General features: G+C 43.0%; 1 protein-coding gene across 1 annotated transcript; it reads left to right on the forward strand.

Annotated features, from left to right (window-relative positions):
• Nucleotides 1-3,900: 3,900 nt before the first annotated feature.
• LOC126988320 (trafficking protein particle complex subunit 5-like) lies at nt 3,901-16,237 on the forward strand. Its single transcript, XM_050846376.1, has 5 exons — nt 3,901-3,966; nt 6,153-6,262; nt 11,906-12,018; nt 14,433-14,559; nt 16,058-16,237. Exons 2-5 carry the CDS (start codon nt 6,224-6,226, stop codon nt 16,235-16,237), a joined length of 459 nt encoding a protein of 152 aa, XP_050702333.1. The 5' UTR covers nt 3,901-3,966; nt 6,153-6,223.
• The last annotated feature ends 6,492 nt before the right edge of the window (nt 16,238-22,729 follow it).

Raw genomic sequence — 22,729 nt, forward strand, 5'->3', positions numbered from 1 at the left:
TTTCCTTCACCCAATCTCTTCAATAGCTTATATATGTGCATTATGCTTAACTTAATCATATGCTAGTTCTCATGATAAAATATGCTCTTTCGCCTTCATCAGCCTCCCCTTACTGATAAGGTTCCTCACCTCTTAAATTTCGCCGCCATGTTGCTTCTCTTTTCATTCTCTATCGATATTTTCACGCTGACTGCTCTTCCTGAAACTTGCTAACTGCATGCCTCACCTCTCCGCAGCCTCGCCTTAATACCCACTTTCTACTCAAGCTCATCCCTTTACTGTCCAAATCCCTTACGCAAGAGTTAACCATCATCTTCACTCTTTCATCCTCACTCTGGTAAACACTGGAACAATCTTCCTTCATCTGTATTTCCTCCTGCCTACGACTTGAACTCTTTCAAAAGGAGGGTATCAGGACACCTCTCCTCCCGAAATTGACCTCTCTTTCAGCCACTCCTCTAACTCTTTTTAGGAGTAGTGAGTAGCAGGCTTTTTTTTTTAACATTTGTTACCTATTTTTATGCCCTTGAACTGACTCCTCTGCTGTAAAAAAAAAAAAAAAAAAAAAAAATGCAGCTGCCATGGACCTGTTAGTATCCTACAAAATTGACCTTAAAGTAGAAGAGAACTCTGAGGAGGCAGAAGGACAATCATGAGGTCAAAGGTAAGCTGTTTATAGGCTATTAGAAGACAGTGCAGTAAAGGAAATGGACAAAAAAGCAAAGCCCGCCCATGCACAGATCAGGATGGGATGGACTGTAACAGAGGGATGAGACATATCACCACACCAGGCTTGCTGCAGTCCGGTGTGGCGTTGAGTCACGTCCCCTTGTTATAGTCCATCCGCTTTGTTTACACACACACAGGGGTGCAGGTTATCTCATTTACTGACATACAAGGGGTACAGGTTATCTCATTTATCACATTTACTGACATACAAGGGGTGCAGGTTATCTCATTTATCACATTTACTGACATACAAAGGGTGCAGGTTATCTCATTTATCACATTTGTGTTCTCATTTATCATTTACCTACGTATCGGGTATGTATATGTGTGTCGTAAATGCATATATGAGATAACCTTGCACCCTTGTATGTCAGTAAATGTGATAATGAGATAACTCTGCAATTTCTTGTATGCCGGTAAATGTGATATAATGAGATAATCCAAATTTTGCATGCTCAGTCGGGTAAATGGTGATAGAATGAGATGAATCCCTGCACCTCTTGTATGTCATAAATGTGATATATGAGATAACCTGCACCCTTGTATGTCAGTAAATGGGATAAATAAGATAACTTGCAACTCTTGTATGTCAGGTAAATGCATAAACAGACAACCTGCACCCCTTGTATGACCGTAAACGTGATAAATGAGATAATCCTGCACCCCTTTGTATGTCCGTAAATGTGATAAATGAGATAACTCCAACTCTAGTATGTCCGCAAACGTGATAAATGAGATAACCTGCATTCCCCTAGTGATGGGTCCCGTAAATGTGATAAATGAGATAACCTGCACCTCTTTGGTATGTCAGTAAATGTGATAAATGAGATAACCTTGCACCCCTTGTAGTGTCCGTAAAATGTGATAAAATGAGATAATCCTGCACCTAGTATGTCAGTAAATGTGATAAATGTAGAGATAACCTGCACTCCGTTCGAAAAGTCATCCATCGCTGTGTGTGTGAACGAGTGGACGGGTTACAACCAAGGGACGAGACTCAACGCCACAATAGATCACTCGGGCAGGAGGGAAGGAAGCTGAAATGGCCACCAGACTTCCTTTCTTTCCTTCGTCTTCCTTACCTTTCTTCTGTCTTCCTCTCCTTCCAGTGTGTTACGGGCTCCTTGTTGTGTGGAGAGGAAAAACACCAGGGAATACAGGGAAAAACAGGCGGGAAAATCAGGGAAAAACACGCGGGAAAAATTGAGGAGCTGGAGGTAGTAAGCCATAAACAGACGCCGGGTCGTGGGGGGGACTATCCGGGGACCTCAACGTTGCCAGATTGTCGTACTCATCCTCATATTTGCCGATTTCCGGACCCTAAAACCGTCTACTGGACCCACGATAACGAGATCCACTTATGATTATCGTTAAATTAGTTAATTCCTGGGTGTTTTTGGCAATAGTTGTAGGCGTCAGATACCCGTAAATACTACGCCTGAGTACGATAATCTGGATCTGGACGGTGTGTCGAGAAATACCTCCCCTGCTGAAATAAATCGCCATACTGTCCACTATGCATTGCTCACAGCAGAAAACACATTAATTCACTTCACCTCTCTCTTTGTTCTAGTTTGCCCATCCCTGTGGTGGTTTATATTCCCGCCAGAAAGTTGCCACTCACCAGACTAATAACACACATATAACAAGCAGGAACTGGGTGATTATCAACGTGGGGGTAATTCTTTCTTGTAATCTGGCACCTGTTCGTTTTGATATAAAGCATTCCCTTGATTAAAAAGTATTGCTCTGATGTTTATGCCGTGTACTGGAGGCGGAACAGGAGAAATAAACAATGGCGGGGAGTTAAATATCGAAATAAGGACGCTGGACATCCCTCTGCGAGTTATTTTGCGGATGAGAGTTATCAAGCAAGCAGGAAACGTTTTCACGCAATGTTGACAACGTTTAATATTAGTGACAACGTTCTTCGTCTTATTTTTACTTATTTTCATTATCTCTAAGTTTAAATTTTTGTTGCCGTACTGTTTTCTTTGTCTACTTTTTCTTTCCTATTTCTTTTTTTTATCCAGGTTTTCTTAATTCCTCCTTTATTCCACATTTTAATTGTCCTTTTCATTCCTCCTTTCCCTTAATCTTTTCTTTTTCACAGACATTTCCTTTCTTTTCCTTTCTCCTCTTCCTCGATCATATCTTTTCCTTCTCATGTTTTCTCTTTCTGCTTCTTACTCGCAAACAATAAACTATCAATCAATCAATCAATCTCTTTTCTGTTTACTCGCAACAATAAACTATAGTATCAATCAATCATCAATATTTTCTTTCTCCTTTCCTCCTCTTAAGTTTCTATTCCTATTTTCCTCCTTTTCTTCCTCCTTTTCCCTCTTTTCTTCCCTACTTTTCCATCTCTTTTTCCTTTTCTCTTTTCCTTCTCCTTTTCCCTCTTTCCTTCCTCCTTTTCATCTGTTCCCTCCTTTTTCCCTCCCATTTTTCCATCTGTCTTTTCTTCTTCCTTTTCCTCCACTGTTTTCCTCCTTTCCCATCCATCTCTCTCTCTCTCTTTCTCTCTCTCTCTCTCTCTCTCTCTCTCTCTCTCTCTCTCTCTCTCTCTCTCTCTCTCTCTCTCTCTCTCTCTCTCTCTCTCTCTCTCTCTCTCTCTCTCTCTCTCTCTCTCATGTTCCTCCCTTCTCCCTTGTTGTTTACCTGCAACAATAAACTATCAATCAAATCTCTCTCTCTCTCTCTCTCTCTCTCTCTCTCTCTCTCTCTCTCTCTCTCTCTCTCTCTCTCTCTCTCTCTCTCTCTCTCTCTCTCTCTCTCTCTCTCTCTCTCTCTCTCTCTCTCTCTCTCTCTCTCTCTCTCTCTCTCTCTCTCTCTCTCTCTCTCTCTCTCTCTCTCTCTCTCTCTCTCTCTCTCTCTCTCTCTCCATTTTGCTACCCCGTAAAAAGTCAAGAAAGTAAACAAAACACACCAGACGGGAGCCAAGACCATGACCCTCGTGGAAGCGCATTACAGCGTTACCACATCTACCAATAATTTCCACAATAGCTTAATTTAATCATAATGGCTTGTAGGCCTATGGAAATGCCCCAGTAAAGATAAAATACAGCATGGCGCGTGAAATAAGAGGAGTATATAGGTGTTTAAGGCTGTGTTTTGCCGTTTTATAATGATTTAGCGGGAGTGATTTCACACTTGGCAACACCGAAGGAGAATATCAACAGAGAGAGAGAGAGAGAGAGAGAGTCCTCCGCCCCTTCCTCTTCGCCATTTAAGGTTAATATTGGTTTTATACACTAAAGAGGAGGAAAAGAAAGACAGAGGAAGAAAAGAGTAGCATAGAGAGAGGGGGGAGGAAAAAGAGAAGGAAGAAAGAGATGGAAAAGGTGGAAGGAGAGAGGGAAAAGAGAAAGGAAGGAAGGAGAGAAAAAAAAGAGAAAAAGGAGAAATAATATTGGTTGTGGGGATTAATATGGAGGACCGGCAGTAATAGTAGTAGTAGTAGTAGTAGTAGTAGTAGTAGTAGTAGTAGTAGTAGAAGCAGTAGTAGTAGTAGTAGGAGGAGGAGGAGAAGTAGTAGTAGTAGTAGTAACAGTAGTAGTAGTAGTAGTAGTAGTGGTCAACTCTAACGGTGGGTGTTGAAGTAGATAAATACTCACCACATCTTTCCCTTACTGCCGTGTTCTATTTTCAGTGTTTTCTTATCTTCCACATAATTTTTAAGCTCCTTTGCGTGTTGTGAGGCAGCGTTTGTGCCGCAGCCGTAACATGACCATGATAGATGTTTACCGTATGAGGCGTCTAGTGCTCAAGGGGCGAACAATCCAATTACCTAGTTTTGAGCTACAGGCCTTCAAAGTCAAGCAACAATGAAAAACACACACAGCACTATCATCATACATCAATAGAAAGTTTTCAGCTAGACAAATTCAATGGAATCAGTGTTTGTGTGAAATTGTATTAATTATTATAAAAACACAAACACACGTAAGGGTGCTTCTTTCATTAATTCATGTTTATTATCCGATTGACTCCAAACTTGGGAAATTAAGAGAACATGATGTAACTAAGTCAGTTTAAATTTCAAAACAAAATTTCCGTATTTAGGTGTTTTATGACTATTTTACTAGTGCTCTTCACCCTCAGAGCTTTGATACAGCCGACCTCATACACTCTGCAGACAGGCTTGTCGCGACTTCTGGTTGAGCTCAAGCAAAAACTACTGAAGCTAGGAAGGCATGATAGGTGGCAAATGAAAGCTCTGTTAATACAGATTAATAATCAGAAAAAAAATTGGAAACACTAAATAAATAAAAAAGTTATAAGCAAAAAACTAGGACGTGTCTAAATCGCAGCAAAAGGGCCGAAAAACAGGCTATTTTGTGACGGCTCGACGACAAACTTTGAGTTGAGCTGGTCAAACTAGATTGCCAAGAGGGGCTACATGTCAAATTACAGCCTTCTAGAGGTAATAGCAAGGCCACACTAGACAAAAACAGCAAAGTGTTTGGAGTTCATTAAAATCGCTCTCAAAAGGGTTTACGTTTTGAGCTCTAGCGATGATACTACTGGGATTAGAGAAATTTTTTTAAGCGAATTTATTAGATTTTTTACCCTTTCGAGTCGGTTTTTGACCCCGGTCGCTTATTCAACAATATAGCCCTTTCATTTTGCCGTTGATTGATACCAAAAACATTTCTGTAGCCCCAGAAATTAGGGAGTTATGGCGATTCGCACCAAAGTGGTTGATTTTCCTAAATTCGCGGCTTAATGACAGGGCTGGGGCAAGTTTCCTGTCCATAGTGTAGGGTTCACTGGTTGAATACATATCGTGGTTATTTTGATCTCTCTTTACTATTGATTTCCGGGAGGTATGAAAGTTAGTTGAATACACATCGGGACATAGCAGTGGACCAGGTTCCTCATGATGCTCTGTGTGTTGCGAGAGTTGCCTTTGGTGTTGTGTGAGGGACGTGTGGTAGGACCTTGTGTTGAGGATATTGAGTTTAGGTTAGGTTGTGTTGCGTGTACATCAACAGAAGCAGCAGGTATATGTCTTGCTAAAAAAGAGGAAAGGTGAAAGAAAGATACGGAAAAGGAACAATGGAAAAGACACAGAAAGAGAGAGATGAAAGGAAGATGATAGAGAGAAACAGTGGAAAAGAAGGAAGGGAAAGTAAGATTTAACACCCTTCTTCATGCTAGAGCTTAAAATACTGATAGAATAATATTGAAATACATATGCGACAACAGAAGCCAGCACATGTTTGTCTAGTTTTACACCCATTATCACGCTAGATGTTAAAATAAGGTTATGATAATACGCATAATAAGGGAGACAGCCACCCTCCCCTCCCCTGTTAAGAGGTATTGCTAGGTTAGATTAGGTCTTGTGATACACTAAATAATATAATAATAATAATAATAAAGTAATGAGTATTGATTTTATTTATGTGTTTCAGCTGCAAGAATCTCTACTCCTCCTAGTCTTCCTTCAGTGAGAGAGAGAGAGAGGCACACACAAGTCAACAAGATGAGTGGCAGCAAACAGAGGCCGTCTATTCTTGATAAGGTAAGAATCTATATACTGATCTATCTATCTAATGTCTGTTTCATTCCGTTTGTCCACCAACAAAGTGGGAATTTTGACGGATGTGTCACCTGCACATTTCCAGTTCGTGAATGCGTGAAAATGAACTGTTGTGATAGACATTCAAGCTTATTTTTTAATACGTAATATATTTGAATGTTTATGTATACAAAAAACAACTCAGTCATTTGCATCGATAATCTAACAAGCGCAGGAAAAGACAAGCTTGTATCAAACAACATAGTCACATCATGCTCGAACAATCTGTGGTTTTTTCTAATTCATTGATTGGTAGCTCATTTCAGGTGTATTAAAAGACATCTGGCTCTGCTTGTAAATAAAGATTAATAATCAAAATAACATAATATAGTAAAAAAATAACTGTTTAATGTGATGCTAGGCTATTTAGAATATCAGGCTACCCATGTTATTTTCATGCAACACATCAAAATTCCTTATGTATAGACACTTGCAGAGTCGTATGTCACTTTATGTGCCTGAATGAGATGAAATATGGGTGTCTGAAAGGCTTTAGGTCATTTGAGTATGATCAGACTATACTGTTTAATATACAAGTTGTTCCTTCGTGTCTTTGTATGGTATATTATTGATGCAAATCTTCTGCTTGCGGTTCATATGAGATGGCTTGAGGGTTTCTTGCATACACAAACATCCAAATATATCACTGAAAATATAAAGTTGATCTTCACACAATCATGAACTAACAATGCGCAGGTGCCACATCTACGTTCACGAGTGGACAGACGGAATGAAACGGACTATATCTATCCATCTATCCATCTATTACCTCCCTGTGCAGTATTTTTCCCTCCCCTTCCCCTCCCTGTGCTGTATTTTTCCCTCCCCTCCCTGTGCTGTATTTTTCCCTCCCCTCCCTGTGCTGTATTTTTCCCTCCCCTCCCTGTGCAGAATTTTTCCCTCCCCTCCCTGTGCAGAATTTTTCCCTCCCCTCCCTGTGCAGAATTTTTCCCTCCCCTCCCTGTGCAGAATTTTCCCTCCCTCCTGTGCAGAATTTTTCCCTCCCCTTCCCTCCCTCTTTGAATCTGTCTATTTTAGGGGCAAGGCACAACCCGCTCTGCTATATTTCTTGCTCTTTTCAGACTAATATATTTCAACATCATTATAATTTGAAGATAAATATAAAAGCAAGTCATTCAGTGTAGCAGTAACACTGAATACTATAGTCGCCTGGCCTTCCGAGTCTAGGTGTCAGTTATCGTGCCGAGTCTGAGGTGTCAATTATGTATATTAGAGGAAGCGGCTCAAGGGCAAATAAACAATAATGAGAAGAAAAAAAGCTACTACTCACTGCCCCTTTAAAAAAGAGTTCAGAAGAGTGGCCAAAAGAGAGGTCAATTTCAGGTTGAGAGGTGTTCTGATACTCTCCTCATGAAAGAGTTAAAGTCACAGGCAGGAGGAAATACAGATGAAGGAAGGCTGTTTCAGAGGTTAATAGTGTAAGGGATGAAAGAGTGAAGATGCTGGTTAACTCTTGCATAAGGGATTTGGACAGTATAGGGATGAAAGAGTGAAGATGCTGGTTAACTCTTGCATAAGGGATTTGGACAGTATAGGGATGAAAGAGTGAAGATGCTGGATATCTCTTGCATAAGGGATTTGGACAGTACAGGAATGAAAGAGTGAAGATGCCAGTTAACTCTTGCATAAGGGATTTGGACAGTATAGGGATGAAATAGTGAAGATGCTGGTTAACTCTTGCATAAGGGATTTGGACAGTATAGGGATGAAATAGTGAAGATGCTGGTTAACTCTTGCATAAGGGATTTGGACAGTATAGGGATGAAAGAGTGAAGATGCTGGATATCTCTTGCATAAGGGATTTGGACAGTATAGGGATGAAAGAGTGAAGATGCTGGATATCTCTTGCATAAAGGATTTGGACAGTATAGGGATGAAAGAGTGAAGATGCTGGATATCTCTTGCATAAGGGATTTGGACAGTATAGGGATGAAAGAGTGAAGATGCTGGATATCTCTTGCATAAAGGATTTGGACAGTATAGGGATGAAAGAGTGAAGACGCTGGTTAACTCTTGCATAAGGGGTTTGGACAGTATAGGGATGAGAGAGTGAAGATGCTGATTAACTCTTGCATAAGGGGTTTGAACAGTATAGGGATGAAAGAGTGAAGATGCTGGTTAACTCTTGCATAAGGGATTTGGACAGCATAGGGATGAAAGAGTGAAGATGCTGATTAACTCTTGCATAAGGGATTTGAACAGTATAGGGATGAAAGAGTGAAGATGCTGGTTAACTTTTGCATAAGGGATTTGGACAGTATAGGGATGAAAGAGTGAAGATGCTGGATATCTCTTGCATAAGGGATTTGGACAGTACAGGAATGAAAGAGTGAAGATGCCAGTTAACTCTTGCATAAGGGATTTGGACAGTATAGGGATGAAAGAGTGAAGATGCCAGTTAACTCTTGCATAAGGGATTTGGACAGTATAGGGATGAAAGAGTGAAGATACTGGTTAACTCTTGCATAAGGGATTTGGACAGTATAGGGATGAGCATAAGTAGAAAGTCGTGTGCAATGGGGCCATGGGAGGGGGGGAAGGCATGCAGTTAACAAGTTCAGAAGAGCAGTCAGCGTGAAAATATCGATAGAAGATAGAAAGAGAAGCAACATGGCGTCGGAATATAATATGCAGACAATAGTTGCCAATACCCTCAATTCTAAGTCATATATCAATACTGTTCATGCATTTGTCACACCTGTTTTGTTGATATATTAGATTGCTTATTATAATTATTAGATAGCCGTGGTGCTGCCCTCCACTGAGAAAAAACTTAACTGTCCGTCGCAATTGACAGTATATTCATTTGCTGCCTGCATAGTACCAATTGTAACGACTAGATCATATATTACAATTATTACTATTGTTATTATTATTATTCGTGGCATTATTTCTGTTGTTGACGTGGACATACAGAATAGTTTGCCTCGGAGCTTGGAGGTGGCATTTTTGGGTCCCGCGGTCACCCTGTACATTCCCTGCCATGCTCAGAAGCCAGTGTGTGTTGCGTCAAGCCTGTTTATACTTTGTGATTATCTCCTTCATTACGAGGCCACTGTGTTCCTAAGTTGCAGGCAAGTTGTTTTGAATTGTGTTTGGTGATGCCCTTTTTTTTTTTTAAACAAAGGAGACAGCTCAAGGGCACAAAAAAACGAAACGATAATAAAAAAAAGCCCACTACTCGCTGCTCCTATAAAAAGAATCAAAATAGGTGGCCGAAAGAGAGGTCAATTTCAGGAGAAGGGGTGTCCTGATACCCTTGTGTTACATGTATGATTAGGAAATAAGTGTGTGATAATTGCCAAGCCTTGCAGTTTTCATGTCTCAAGGAGGCTACCAGTGTCTCAAGAGGCCAAAGGACAGTGAAATAATCTTGCCACAGCCAATAAAGGCGCTAGTCTTATCAAGAAGTGGTCTGTGAACAACCCAGCCTTTAGGAGTAAGCATCCGGCCCAGCATGCCTCTGTGGCCTAGTGGTCAGCGTGCCTGGCTATGACTCCACAGGCCTGGGTTGGAATCCCGGCCCGGGCTGTCAGCTTGCAGGTCACCCAGCTGTTCATCCTCCCTCTGTGGCTGGTGGATAAATGTGTACCTGGGGACACCTGGGGAAGGTAAACTGTGGCAGTCTTAGATTTCACACTGGGCTGTGTCCCGGGGTGGTGGATTGCCGGCCCCTACAGGCTCAAGGATCAAGGGTTAGGGGATGAGCACCGCAGCAACGCACAGCTGTAACGCATGCACCCACTTCTACCTTTACCCACCCCAGTGGCTGCTGCTGCACCGTCACTACTGACAGCTGTTCTGTAAGAGAGATACACAAACTCGGACATGCCGTGGCTTCCCGCAAAGAAGCATAGAGTTTTGGAATAGACTAAGTGAGGAAGTAGTATCAGCGAAGAGTGTGCACAACTTTAACCCGTTGACTGTCGATTTCCTACAAGAAGACATCACCAAGCTACAGGAATGGATCAAAAAGTGTCTGCTACAATTCAGTGAAGAAAAATGTGGTCCTGCACCTTGGGAGGGGATATCCAGCACACCAATACCACATGGGAAACACTCCACTATCCACCACGGAGGCAGAGAAAGACATGGGAGTATATGTTATCAGGCTACCAGTGAAGGGATATCCAGCACACCAATACCACATGGGAAACACTCCACTATCCACCACAGAGGCAGAGAAAGACATGGGAGTATATGTTATCAGGCTACCAGTGAAGGGATATCCAGCACACCAATACCACATGGGAAACACTCCACTATCCACCACAGAGGCAGAGAAAGACCTGGGAGTGTATGTTATCAGGCTACCAGTGAAGGGATATCCAGCACACCAATACCACATGGGAAACACTCCACTATCCACCACAGAGGCAGAGAAAGACATGGGAGTGTATGTTACCAGGCTACCAGTGAAGGGCTATCCAGCACACCAATACCACATGGGAAACACTCCACTATCCACCACAGAGGCAGAGAAAGACCTGGGAGTGTATGTTACCAGGCTACCAGTGAAGGATATCCAGCACACCAATACCATGGGAAACACTCCACTATCCACCACAGAGGCAGAGAAAGACCTGGGGTGTATGTTATCAGGCTACCAGTGAAGGGATATCCAGCACACCAATACCACATGGGAAACACTCCACTATCCACCACAGAGGCAGAGAGAAAGACATGGAGTGTATGTTGCCAGGCTACCAGTGAAGGATAGCCAGCACACCAAGACCACATAGGAAACACTCAACTATCCACCACAGAGGCAGAGAAAGACATGGGAGTGTATGTTACCAGGCTACCAGTGAAGGGATATCCAGCACACCAATACCACATGGGAAACACTCCACTATCCACCACAGAGGAAGAGAAAGACCTGGGAGTGTATGTTACCAGGCTACCAGTGAAAGCCTAATTTGTTCCAATCGCAGCAGACGGGTTAAGGAAAAACTAGATGAGTACAGATATGGAGACGGGACCAGACGAGCGTAAGCCCAGGCCCTGTAAAACAACAACTAGGTAAATACAGCAGGCGGCCAGAGCGTGATAATGTGCACCTCAGACTTGGCGGCCACAGTGATAGAGACATATCCCAGTTCAGTCAAAATAGAAGAGACAGAAATCTAACCCAACCTAACACAATCTAACCCAATCTAACAACCTAACCCAACACAATCTAACCCAATCTAACAACCTAATCTAACCCAATCTAACAACCTAACCTAACCCAATCTAACAACCTAACCTAACTCAATCTAACAACCTAACCTAACCCAATCTAACAACCTAACCTAACCCAATGTAATCTAACCCAATCTAACAACCTAATCTAACCCAATCTAACAACCTAACCTAACCCAATCTAACAACCTAACCTAATGCAATCTAACCCAATCTAACGACCTAACCTAACCCAATCTAACAACCTAACCTAACCCAATCTAACAACCTAACCTAACCCAATCTAACAACCTAACCTAACACAATCTGACCCAACCTGACTTAACTAACGAAGTCTAACCTAACCTAGCATCTTAACCTAACCTTCCACTCCTCCCCCAGTCGCTGAGCCGCGGCAAGACGGAGGTGAGCGCCACAGCCTTTGCCCTGCTGTTCTCCGAGATGGTCCAGTACTCACACAACAGGGTCCAGAGTGTGGCGGACCTGCACCAGAAGTGAGTGTGTGTGTGTGTGTGTGTGTGTATGTGTGTGTGTATTTACCTAGTTGTGACATACCGGAAAAGAGCTACACTCACGCTTTCCCGCCTCCATATCTGTATGTGTGTGTGTGTGTGTGTGTGTGTGTGTGTGTGTGTGTGAGAGAGAGAGAGAGAGAGAGAGAGAGAGAGAGAGAGAGAGAGAGATGCAGAAAGGAAAAGTAAACAATAAGAAAATGAAAAAAAAAAAAGGAAGAAAAATTAATATGAACTTGTTTGTGTGTGAGAGAGAGAGAGAGAGAGAGAGAGAGAGAGAGAGAGAGAGAGAGAGAGAGAGAGAAAAGTAAACAATAAGAAAATGAAAAAGAAAAAAAGGAAGAAAAAATTAATATGAACTTGTGTGTGTGTGTGAGAGAGAGAGAGAGAGAGAGAGAGAGAGAGAGAGAGAGAGAGAGAGAGAGAGAGAGATGCAGAAAGGAAAAGTAAACAAAAAAGAAAATGAGCAAAAGAAAAAAGGAAGAAAAATTAATACTAACGTGTGTGTGTGTGAGAGAGAGAGAGAGAGAGAGAGAGAGAGAGAGAGAGAGAGAGAGAGAGAGAGAGAGAGAGAGAGAGAGAGAGAGAGATGCAGAAAGGAAAAGTAAACAATAAGAAAATGAAAAAGAAAAAAAGGAAGAAAAATTAATATGAACTTGTGTGTGTGTGTGTGAGAGAGAGAGAGAGAGAGAGGAAAAGTAAACAATAAGAAAATGAAAAAGAAAAAAAGGAAGAAAAATTAATATGAACTTGTGTGTGTGTGTGTGAGAGAGAGAGAGAGAGAGAGAGAGAGAGAGAGAGAGAGAGAGAGAGAGAGAGAGAGAGAGAGAGAGAGAGAGAGAGAGAGAAAGTAAACAATAAGAAAATGAAAAGAAAAAAGGAAGAAAAATTAATATGAACTTGTGTGTGTGTGTGAGAGAGAGAGAGAGAGAGAGAGAGAGAGAGAGAGAGAGAGAGAGAGAGAGAGAGATTTGATTTGATACAGTTTATTGAGATAAATATATACATATACAGTACACAATTTTCTCAAAAGATTATTGACGCGTGTGCAGCCTTAACCTAATCCTAACTGGTAATCAAGAGTGGCAATGTACAAAAGTTTAAGTTGCTGCATCCTTAGTGTTACTGTTACTACATATAATATACATATATATTTACTTAATTATATTTCCCTTAAGTGTTAATTCTCACATGTTTTTGATAATGTTTTTTATGTTTTTACATTTGTTCATCATTTCATATATTTTCCCGTGTTGGAACATCCAAATTATCTGACTAGTGACACAGTGTATGTTGGTGGTTCTGTACACTTGACGAGGACATTCCATCATGTAATGGGTCAGGGTGTGGCCGCGAGGCTCATCACACAGCTTACAGTTAGTGTCTTGGTCTGTGCAGGCAACCCCAATCTCCCAGTAATACTTGTAACCAAGTCGTAAGCGTGTACAGAGCGACTCTTTCCACGTGCTGGTGTGTTTCCCATAAGTTAACTCTGTGTTATTGTTAACGTCCAGGTAGTGGGACATAGTAATGCTGGGCATTGCTGTGGACTTAGCTGTTATATTGCTTATCATTGTGTCGTATTGATGTTTTCTAAATCTGTGTGTACGTTTTAATACAATGTATGTCTATGTTACCTTTTTTTGTTTCATTTTTAGCCACTTCGTCCACCCTGTCATGATACGTTATCCCAGCATGCGAGGGCAGCCAAGTGAAAGTTACCCCTCGCCCTGCGCGACTCATGTCATGTACAGCATTCCTACACTGGCTTACTATATCTCTGAACACAGGGCCACTGCTGCTTAGCGACTCCAGGGCTCCCATACTGTCAACATAAAATCGCACATCACCCTTTCCTTTCTTGATCTCCTCCAAGCCACACAGCACAGCGCACAGTTCGGCCTGGGTTGAGGAGATGTTGTCGCTTAGTCTATAAGAGTGTTCAGTCTCAGCCCAAGTGTCAATTTCGGGAACATATTCCCTAATTAGTACTCCACAACCCGCTAGAGAAATGCAGAAAGGAAAAGTAAACAAAAAGAAAATGAGAGAAAGAAAAAAAGGAAGAATAATTAATATGAATGTGTGTGTGTGTGTGTGTGTGTGTGTGTGTGTGTGTGTGCGCATTATAATCATTCAAGTCTCTGCATATCAAAGTAATCTCTCTCTCTCTCTCTCTCTCTCTCTCTCTCTCTCTCTCTCTCTCTCTCTCTCTCTCTCTCTCTCTCTCTCTCTCTCTCTCTCTCTCTCTCTCTCTCTCTCTCTCTCTCTCTCTCTCTCTCTCTCTCTCTCTCTTCCCTTCCCTTCCTTTCATTCCTTCCTTCCTAACTGTCTGTCCCCCCTCTCCCTCTCTTCTTCCTTCTCTCCTCCCCCTCCCCCTCCCCCCCTCTCTCTCACAGGCTCTCGGAACTTGGTCAGCACGTCGGTGTCAGGATGGTTGAGCTTCTGTTTGTGAGGGAACGGAACTACAAGAGGGAGACCAAGCTACTCAGCACGCTACTGTTTGTTAAAGGGACCATGTGGAAGGTTAGTGAGTGTGTGTGTGTGTGTGTGTGTGTGTGTGTGTGTGGAGGGAGAGAAGCGAGAGGAGGGAAGGAAGGAGAGAGAAAGGAAGACAGGAGAGGATGGAAGAAGAAGGAGGAGGAAGAGAGAAAGAGAAAGGAATAGAGGAGGAAGGAAAGGAGAGGTTGAAGAAATGAATGGAAGGAAAGGAAGAGAGAGAGAGAGAGAGAGAGAGAGAGAGAGAGAGACACACACACACACACACACACTGTCACTCATTACATCTCTCCTCCTCCTCCTCCTCCTCCTCCTCCTCCTACCATCTCTCTCTCTCTCTCTCTCTCTCTCTCTCTCTCTCTCTCTCTCTTCATTATTTACATCAACGACGTGGATGTCAGACTCAATAATCGCATTAGTAAATTTGCAGACGACACAAAGATTGGTAACTCGGTTCTCACTGACGAAGACAGGCAAAGCCTCCAAGAGGATTTGCACAAAATTTCAGCTTGGTCGGATAAATGGGAGATGCCCTTTAACGTAGACAAGTGCCAGGTCCTTCAAGTTGGAACAAAAAATAAGAAGTTTGATTACGAAATACGCGGCGTTAAACTCACAAGCGTTCAATGCGTTAAGGACCTGGGGGTCAAAATCGCGTCAAACCTCAAATTCTCCACAATGCATCGATGCAGCAAATAAAGCGAACAGAATGTTGGGCTTCATTAAAAGAAACTTTTTATTCAAGAATAAAGATGTAAAACTTCCACCCTACAATAGTTTAGTCAGACCCCACTTGGAATATGCAGTGCAGTTTTGCTCTCCCCACCATGCAAAGGATATTGCTAAATTAGAAGGTGTTCAGCGTCGGGCAACAAAAATGATCCCTTCCTTGCGCAACAAATCCTTCGAAGAAAGGCTTTCCACCCTTAACATGCTCTCTCTTGAGAAACGTCACTTCCAAGGAAAACTGATCGAATGTTTTAAAATACTTAATGGTTTCACGAATGTAGACAGATCAACATTGTTTATGATCGATGACACTTTGCGCACGAGGAACAATGGCGTAAAACTCAAATGTAGACAAGTAAATTCAGACTGCACCAAATTTTTCTTCACCAACATTGTAGTGCGAGAATGGAATAAACTCCCACCATCAGTGGTCCAGTGTAACACGATTGACTCCTTCGAAAACAAGCTCGACCGTCACTTCCATCAACTTAATATCAACTAGAGTTAAAATGCATCGTTTTGGAGCCTTCTGATTAATGTAGAATCACTTAGGTTTAAGGACAGACCACCTAGTCTGGACCATGGGGTCTGTGTGGTCTGATTTTCTATATAAATCTCTCTCTCTCTCTCTCTCTCTCTCTCTCTCTCTCTCTCTCTCTCTCTCTCTCTCTCTCTCTCTCTCTCTCTCTCTCTCTCTCTCTCTCTCTCTCTCTCTCTCTCTCTCTCTCTCTCTCTCCTCCTCCTCCTCCTCCTCCTCCTCCTCCTCTAACCTCTCCTCCTCTCCCTCCCTCCGCAGTCTCTCTTCGGCAAGGAGGCGGACAAGCTCGACAGGGCAACGGACGATGAGCGGATTTTCTACCTGATCGAGAAGGAGCCGCTGGTCAACCGCTTTGTCTCGGTGCCGCGACAACAAGAGCAACATCAACCTTGTGCCGCCCGCTTTCGTAGCTGCTGTCATCCTCTACTGGCTGACTGAGTGGCTTTTGTGGAAAACACTGCTGCTGTTGTTGTTGTTGTTGAAGTTGTTGTTGCAGAAAGAAAGAAAGGAAGGAAGGAAGGAAGGAGGGTAGATAGATAGATAGATAGATAGAAAAAAACTAAAATAAATTAAGAAACTGTCCATAAAAAAAGATGAAGGACAGGAAGAGAGGAAATAATAATAATAAGAAGAATGTAGGAAGAGATGAAGAGGAGAGAGAGAAGGAGGAGGAGGAGGAGGAGGGAAAAGAAGGTAGGGAAATACAGGGAATAGATGATGAAAGAGAAGAAAAGGAAGAAGAAGGAGGAGGAGGAGGAGAATGAAGGAGGGAAGGGAGAGAAAGAATGGATGGAAGAACAGAGAGAGAGAGAGAGAGAGAGAGAGAGAGAGAGAATGGTTAGGTTAGTGACAGAGCCACAGAATAGGAAATTGTGTGTGTGTATTTTCTCTCTCTCTCTCTCTCTCTCTCTCTCTCTCTCTCTCTCTCTCTCTCTCTCTCTCTCTCTCTCTCTCTCTCTCTCTCTCTCTCTCTCTCCCCTTTCCTTTCCTTCTCTCTCTCTCTCTCTCTCTCTCTCTCTCTCTCTCTCTCTCTCTCACCCATTTATTCACCCACCCACCACTCACACTCACTCTCTCCTCCTCTCTCTCTCTCTCCCCGACAACCCGGCCAAGGTGGCTGACACTGCACAAGGGAACCACTTTTATGATCAAGTTTGACGACACAGTGATGACGAGAGACAAGCAGTTGGAGGGACGCTGAGAAGAAGAAGGAGGAAGAGGAGGAGGTAGAAAAAGGAAGAATGGGATAGAAAGAAGAGATGAGGAGGAGGAGGAGGAGGAAGAGGTAAAGAACGAGGGAGAGAGGACGACGAAGAGGAAGAGATCAATGAAGAAGGAGATATATGGAGGAGGAGGCGAAGGAGGAAAGAAGAGAGAAGAAAAGGAAGGAGAGGAAGGAGGAGGAGGAGAGAAAAATGGATGGAAGGAAAGGGAAGGAGAGGAAGGATGGAGGAAACAGAGAGAAGGGAAGGAAGGAAGGATGGAGGGAAATGAAGAGAAAGGAGGAGGAGGAGGAGGATATTGGAAAAGGAAGAGAGGAGGAAGAGGAGATAAGAAGCTACATAAGTCTTATTCATCATTATTATTATTATTATTATTATTATTATTATTATTATTATGTCTTTGTATTATGTTGCAAAATAAATATATGAATGAAATGAATGTTGTATAATTATTTGTGTGTGTGGGAGAGAGAGAGAGAGAGAGAGAGAGAGAGAGAGAGATAATGAGGGAGGAAAGGAAGGGAAGAAAGGGAAATAAGTCCATGTACGTTTTTTTCTGGGTCCATATGTACGTTTTTGTCAGCCTGTGTGCGTGTTTGGGTGACTATATGTGCGTTTTCTGGGTCCATATGTACGTTTTTGGCAGCCTGTGTGCGTGTTTGGGTGACTATATGTGCGTTTTCTGGGTCCATATGTACGTTTTTGGCAGCCTGTGTGTGTATTTGTGTGCGTTTTCTGGGTCCATATGTACGTTTTTGGCAGCCTGTGTGTGTATTTGTGTGCGTTTTCTGGGTCCATATGTACGTTTTGGGCAGCCTGTGTGCGTGCGTGTACGTGTTTGGGTGACTATGTGCGTTTTCTGAGTCCATTTGTACGTTTTTGGCAGCATGTGTGCGTGCGTGTACGTGTTTGGGTGACTATGTGCGTTTTCTGGGTCCATGTACGTTTTTTGGCAGCCTGTGTGCGTGCGTGTACGTGTTTGGGTGACTAGGCTATATGTGCGTTTTCTGGGTCCATGTACGTTTTTTGGCAGCTTGTATGCGTGCGTGTACGTGTTTGGGTGACTATAATATGTGCGTTTTCTGGGTCCATATGTACGTTTTTGGCAGCATGTGTGCGTGCGTGTACGTGTTTGTGTGCGTGCTTGGGTGACTGTGCGTTTTTTTCTGGGTCCATGTACGTTTTTAGTAGCCTGTGTGCGTGTGTGTACGTGTTTGTGTACGTGCGTGTTTGGGTGACTGCGTTTTTTTCTGGGTCCATGTACGTTTTTAGTAGCCTGTGTGCGTGTGTGTACGTGTTTGTGTACGTGCGTGTTTGGGTGACTGCGTTTTTTTCTGGGTCCATGTACGTTTTTGGTAGCCTGTGTGCGTGTGTGTACGTGTTTGGGTGACTGTGTGCGTTTTTTTCTGGGTCCATGTACGTTTTTGGTAACCTGTGTGCGCGCGTGTACGTGTTTAAATTGTGTGCGTACGTGTTTGGGTGACTGTGCGTTTTTCTGGGTCCATGCACGTTTTTGGTAGCCTGTGCGCGTGCGTGTACGTGTTTGTGTGTGTGTTTGGGTGACTGTGTGCGTTTTTTTCTGGGTCCATATAAGTTTTTGGTAGCCTGTGTGCGTGCGTGTACGTGTTTGTGTGCCTGTATGGGTGACTGTGCGTTTTCTGAGTCCATGTACGTTTTTAATTGGTAGCCTATGTGCGTGCGTGTACGTACGTTTGTGTGTGTGTGTGTGTGTGTGTGTGTGTGTGTGTGTTTGGGTAACTATGTGCGTTTTCTGTGTCCATGTATGTTTTTGGTTGCCTGTGTGCGTGCGTGTATACGTGTTTGTGTGCGTGTTTGGGTGACTGCATGTGTGCGTTTTTCTGGGTCCATGTACGTTTTTGGTAACCTAGCTGTGCGTGCGTGTACGTGTTTGTGTGCGTGTTTGGGTGACTGTGTGCGTTTTCTGAGTCCATGTACGTTTTTAATTGGTAGCCTGTGTGCGTGTGTGTACGTGTTTGTGTACGTGCGTGTTTGGGTGACTGTGTGCGTTTTTTTCTGGGTCCATGTACGTTTTTGGTAGCCTGTGTGCGCGCGTGTACGTGTTTGTGTACGTGCGTGTTTGGGTGACTGCGTTTTTTTCTGGGTCCATGTACGTTTTTGGTAGCCTGTGTGCGTGTGTGTACGTGTTTGTGTACGTGCGTGTTTGGGTGACTGTGTGCGTTTTTTTCTGGGTCCATGTACGTTTTTGGTAGCCTGTGTGCGTGCGTGCATGCTGTGTTTGTGTGTGTGTGTTTGGGTAACTGTGTCTGTGTGCGTTTTTTTCTGGGTCCATGTACGTTTTTGGTAACCTGTGTGCGCGCGTGTACGTGTTTAAATTGTGTGCGTACGTGTTTGGGTGACTGTGCGTTTTTCTGGGTCCATGTACGTTTTTGGTAGCCTGTGCGCGTACGTGTACGTGTTTGTGTGTGTGTTTGGGTGACTGTGTGCGTTTTTTTCTGGGTCCATGTACGTTTTTGGTAGCTTGTGTGCGTGCATGTACGTGTTTGTGTGTGTGTTTGGGTGACTGTGTGCGTTTTTTTCTGGGTCCATATAAGTTTTTGGTAGCCTGTGTGCGTGCGTGTATGTGTTTGTGTGCGTGTTTGGGTGACTGTGTGCGTTTTCTGAGTCCATGTACGTTTTTAATTGGTAGCCTATGTGCGTGCGTGTACGTACGTTTGTGTGTGTGCGTGTGTGTTTGGGTGACTATGTGCGTTTTCTGGGTCAATGTACGTTTTTGGTTGCCTGTGTGCGTGCGTGTATACGTGTTTGTGTGCGTGTTTGGGTGACTGTACGCGTTTTTCTGGGTCCATATGTACGTTTTTGACAGCCTGTGTGCGTGCGTGTACGTGTTTGGGTGACTATTGTGCGTTTTCTGGGTCCATATGTACGTTTTTGGCAGCTTGTGTGCGTGCGTGTACATGTTTGGGAAACTATATGTGCGTTTTCTGGGTACATGTACGTTTTTGGCAGCCTGTGTGCGTGCGTGTACGTGTTTAATTGTGTGCGTGCTCAGGTGATTGTGTGCGTTTTTCTGGGTCCATGTACATTTTTTGGCAGCCTGTGTGCGTGCGTGTACGTGTTAATTAGTGTGCGTGTTTGGGTGACTGTACGTACGTTTTTCTGGGTCCATGTACGTTTTTGGTAGCCTGTGTGCGTTTGTGTACGTGTTTGTGTGTGCATGTTTGGGTGACTGTGTGCGTTTTTTTCTGGGTCCATGTACGTTTTTGGTAGCCTGTGTGCGTTTGTGTACGTGTTTGTGTGCATGTTTGGGTGACTGTGTGCGTTTTTTTCTGGGTCCATGTACGTTTTTGGTAGCCTGTGTGCGTTTGCGTACGTGTTTGTGTGTGCATGTTTGGGTGACTGTGTGCGTTTTTTTCTGGGTCCATGTACGTTTTTGGTAGCCTGTGTGCGTTTGTGTACGTGTTTGTGTGTGCATGTTTGGGTGACTGTGTGCGTTTTTTTCTGGGTCCATGTACGTCTTTGGTAACCTGTGTGCGTGCGTGCCGTGTTTGTGTGCGTGTTTGGGTGCATGAGTGTGTGCGTTTTATTCTGGGTCCATATGTACGTTTTTGGTAGCCTGTGTGCGTGCGTGTACGTGTTTGGGTGACTGATCGTTTTTCTGGGTCCATGTACGTTTTTTGGCAGCCTGTGTGCGTGCGTGAACGTGTGTGTGTGTGTGTGTGTGTGTGTGTGTGTGTGTGTGTGTTTTTGTGACTGTGCGTTTTTCTGGGTCCATGTACGTTTTTGGCAGGCCGTACGTGTAGCCTGCGTGTGTGTGGGCGGGGGTGGGCGGGGGTGTGATTCCATAAAAAAGAAAGTCTTGTGTAGATATACGTACTTAATAATGGCCCACTTAATTATGAACCTTATATTCTTGATTCTTGATTGTTGATTGGCGTTGTTGTACGTGTCTTTTAATTATAGTTTATTGTTGCAGGTAAACAAATTGACTGATATCCTATAGATTGAAAAGTTTATTGTTGATTTTTCACAACAAAGGAGAAGCCTATAGGGTGTTAGTTCTTCCTCTTGATATTAATTTTGTTCCCAGCGTGTTAATTGTCTGCCCAAGTTTCTTCTTTTCTTCTTGTCCAGGGGGAGGCCGGCATGGTACCGCCCCCCTCCTTTATTGTGCCTTGTTGTGATTTAATGCATTTTCTGTTATGGTGCCCAGGATATGCAGAAATAAGAAAGAGGACAATTTTACTGCAAAGACCATGCATAGAAAATGAAGAAAATATCATAGGACAATTAATCTTCAACGAATTAAAGATACAGGAATCCAAGGAAATAGTGAAAATTTAAGAGAAAGCCAACGAAAACTATCAATCAATCAATCAATCAAGAACATAATGGAAACAGCAGCATAAGAAGACTTGGAACAGCATCAGGGAAGCGCCGACACAAAGGTCAAGCTGTGCATTCCTTCCAACCATTGTATCTTTTTAGTTTCCTGGTGCTACCTACACATGTATTAATAGTTGTATAATCACACTCTGTCCTGCCTGGGGGATGGGATGGCATGCTCCTCGATCCCTTCTCCTGTGTTGTTTTACTTGTAACAATAAATTATCAATCAATCTTATTTTGTCTCTGTATTCATTCCCATCTAGTGCTTGGGCAATGTTCTCCGTCCCCACATTTTATTGTCTTATTGTCCAGGGGGAGGTACCGCCCCCTCCCTTGTTGTGCTTTCCTTCCTACCAGTGTATCTTTTCAGTTTCCTGGTGCTACTTAATTACACATGTATTAATAGTTGTATAATCACACTCTTTACTGCCTGGGGGTTGGGATGGCATGTTCCTCTCTTCTCCTGTGTTGTTTTACTTGCAACAATAAACTATCAAGCAATCTTCTTTTGTGCAAATCAAGGCCTTTATTTTTTTAGCTCTTGTCCCCTACCATTGTATTTTTTTAGTTTCCTGGTGCTACTTAATTACACATGTATTAATAGTTGTATAATCACACTCTGTCCTGCCTGGGGGTTGGGATGGCATGTTCCTCCCTTCTCCTGTGTTGTTTTACTTGCAACAATAAACTATCAGTCAATCTTATTTTGTCTCTGTATTCATTCCCATCTAGTGCTCGGGCAATGTTCTCCGTCCCCACATTTTATGATCTTATTATCTTATATTGTCCAGGGGGAGGTACCGCCCCCTCCCTTGTTGTGCTTTCCTTCCTACCAGTGTATCTTTTTAGTTTCCTGGTGCTACTTAATTACACATGTATTAATAGTTGTATAATCACATTCTGTCCTGCCTGGGGGTTGGGATGGCATGCTCCTCCCTTCTCCTGTGTTGTTTTACTTGCAATAAACTATCAATCAATCTTCTTTTGTGCAAATCTAGGCCTTTATTTTTTTAGCTCCTGTCCCCTACCATTGTATCTTTTGAGTTTCCTGGTGCTACTTAATTACACATGTATCCTGATTGATTGATTGATAGTTTATGAATTGTTGCAAGTAAAACAACACAGGAGAAGAGAGGAATATCCTTATAATTGTATAATATCACACTGTCCTGCCTGGGGGTTGGGATGGCATGTTCCTCCCTTCTCCTGTGTTGTTTTACCTACAACAATAAACTATCAATCAATCAATCAATCAATCAATCTTTTGTGCATGAATTAAATAAGAAACACCGCCGAGATGGACCGTGGAGAAGAGATACAAAGATGAGCAGGTCAGAAG

Source organism: Eriocheir sinensis, chromosome 69 (genome assembly GCF_024679095.1).
Source record: "Eriocheir sinensis breed Jianghai 21 chromosome 69, ASM2467909v1, whole genome shotgun sequence".
NCBI lineage: Eukaryota > Metazoa > Arthropoda > Malacostraca > Decapoda > Varunidae > Eriocheir > Eriocheir sinensis.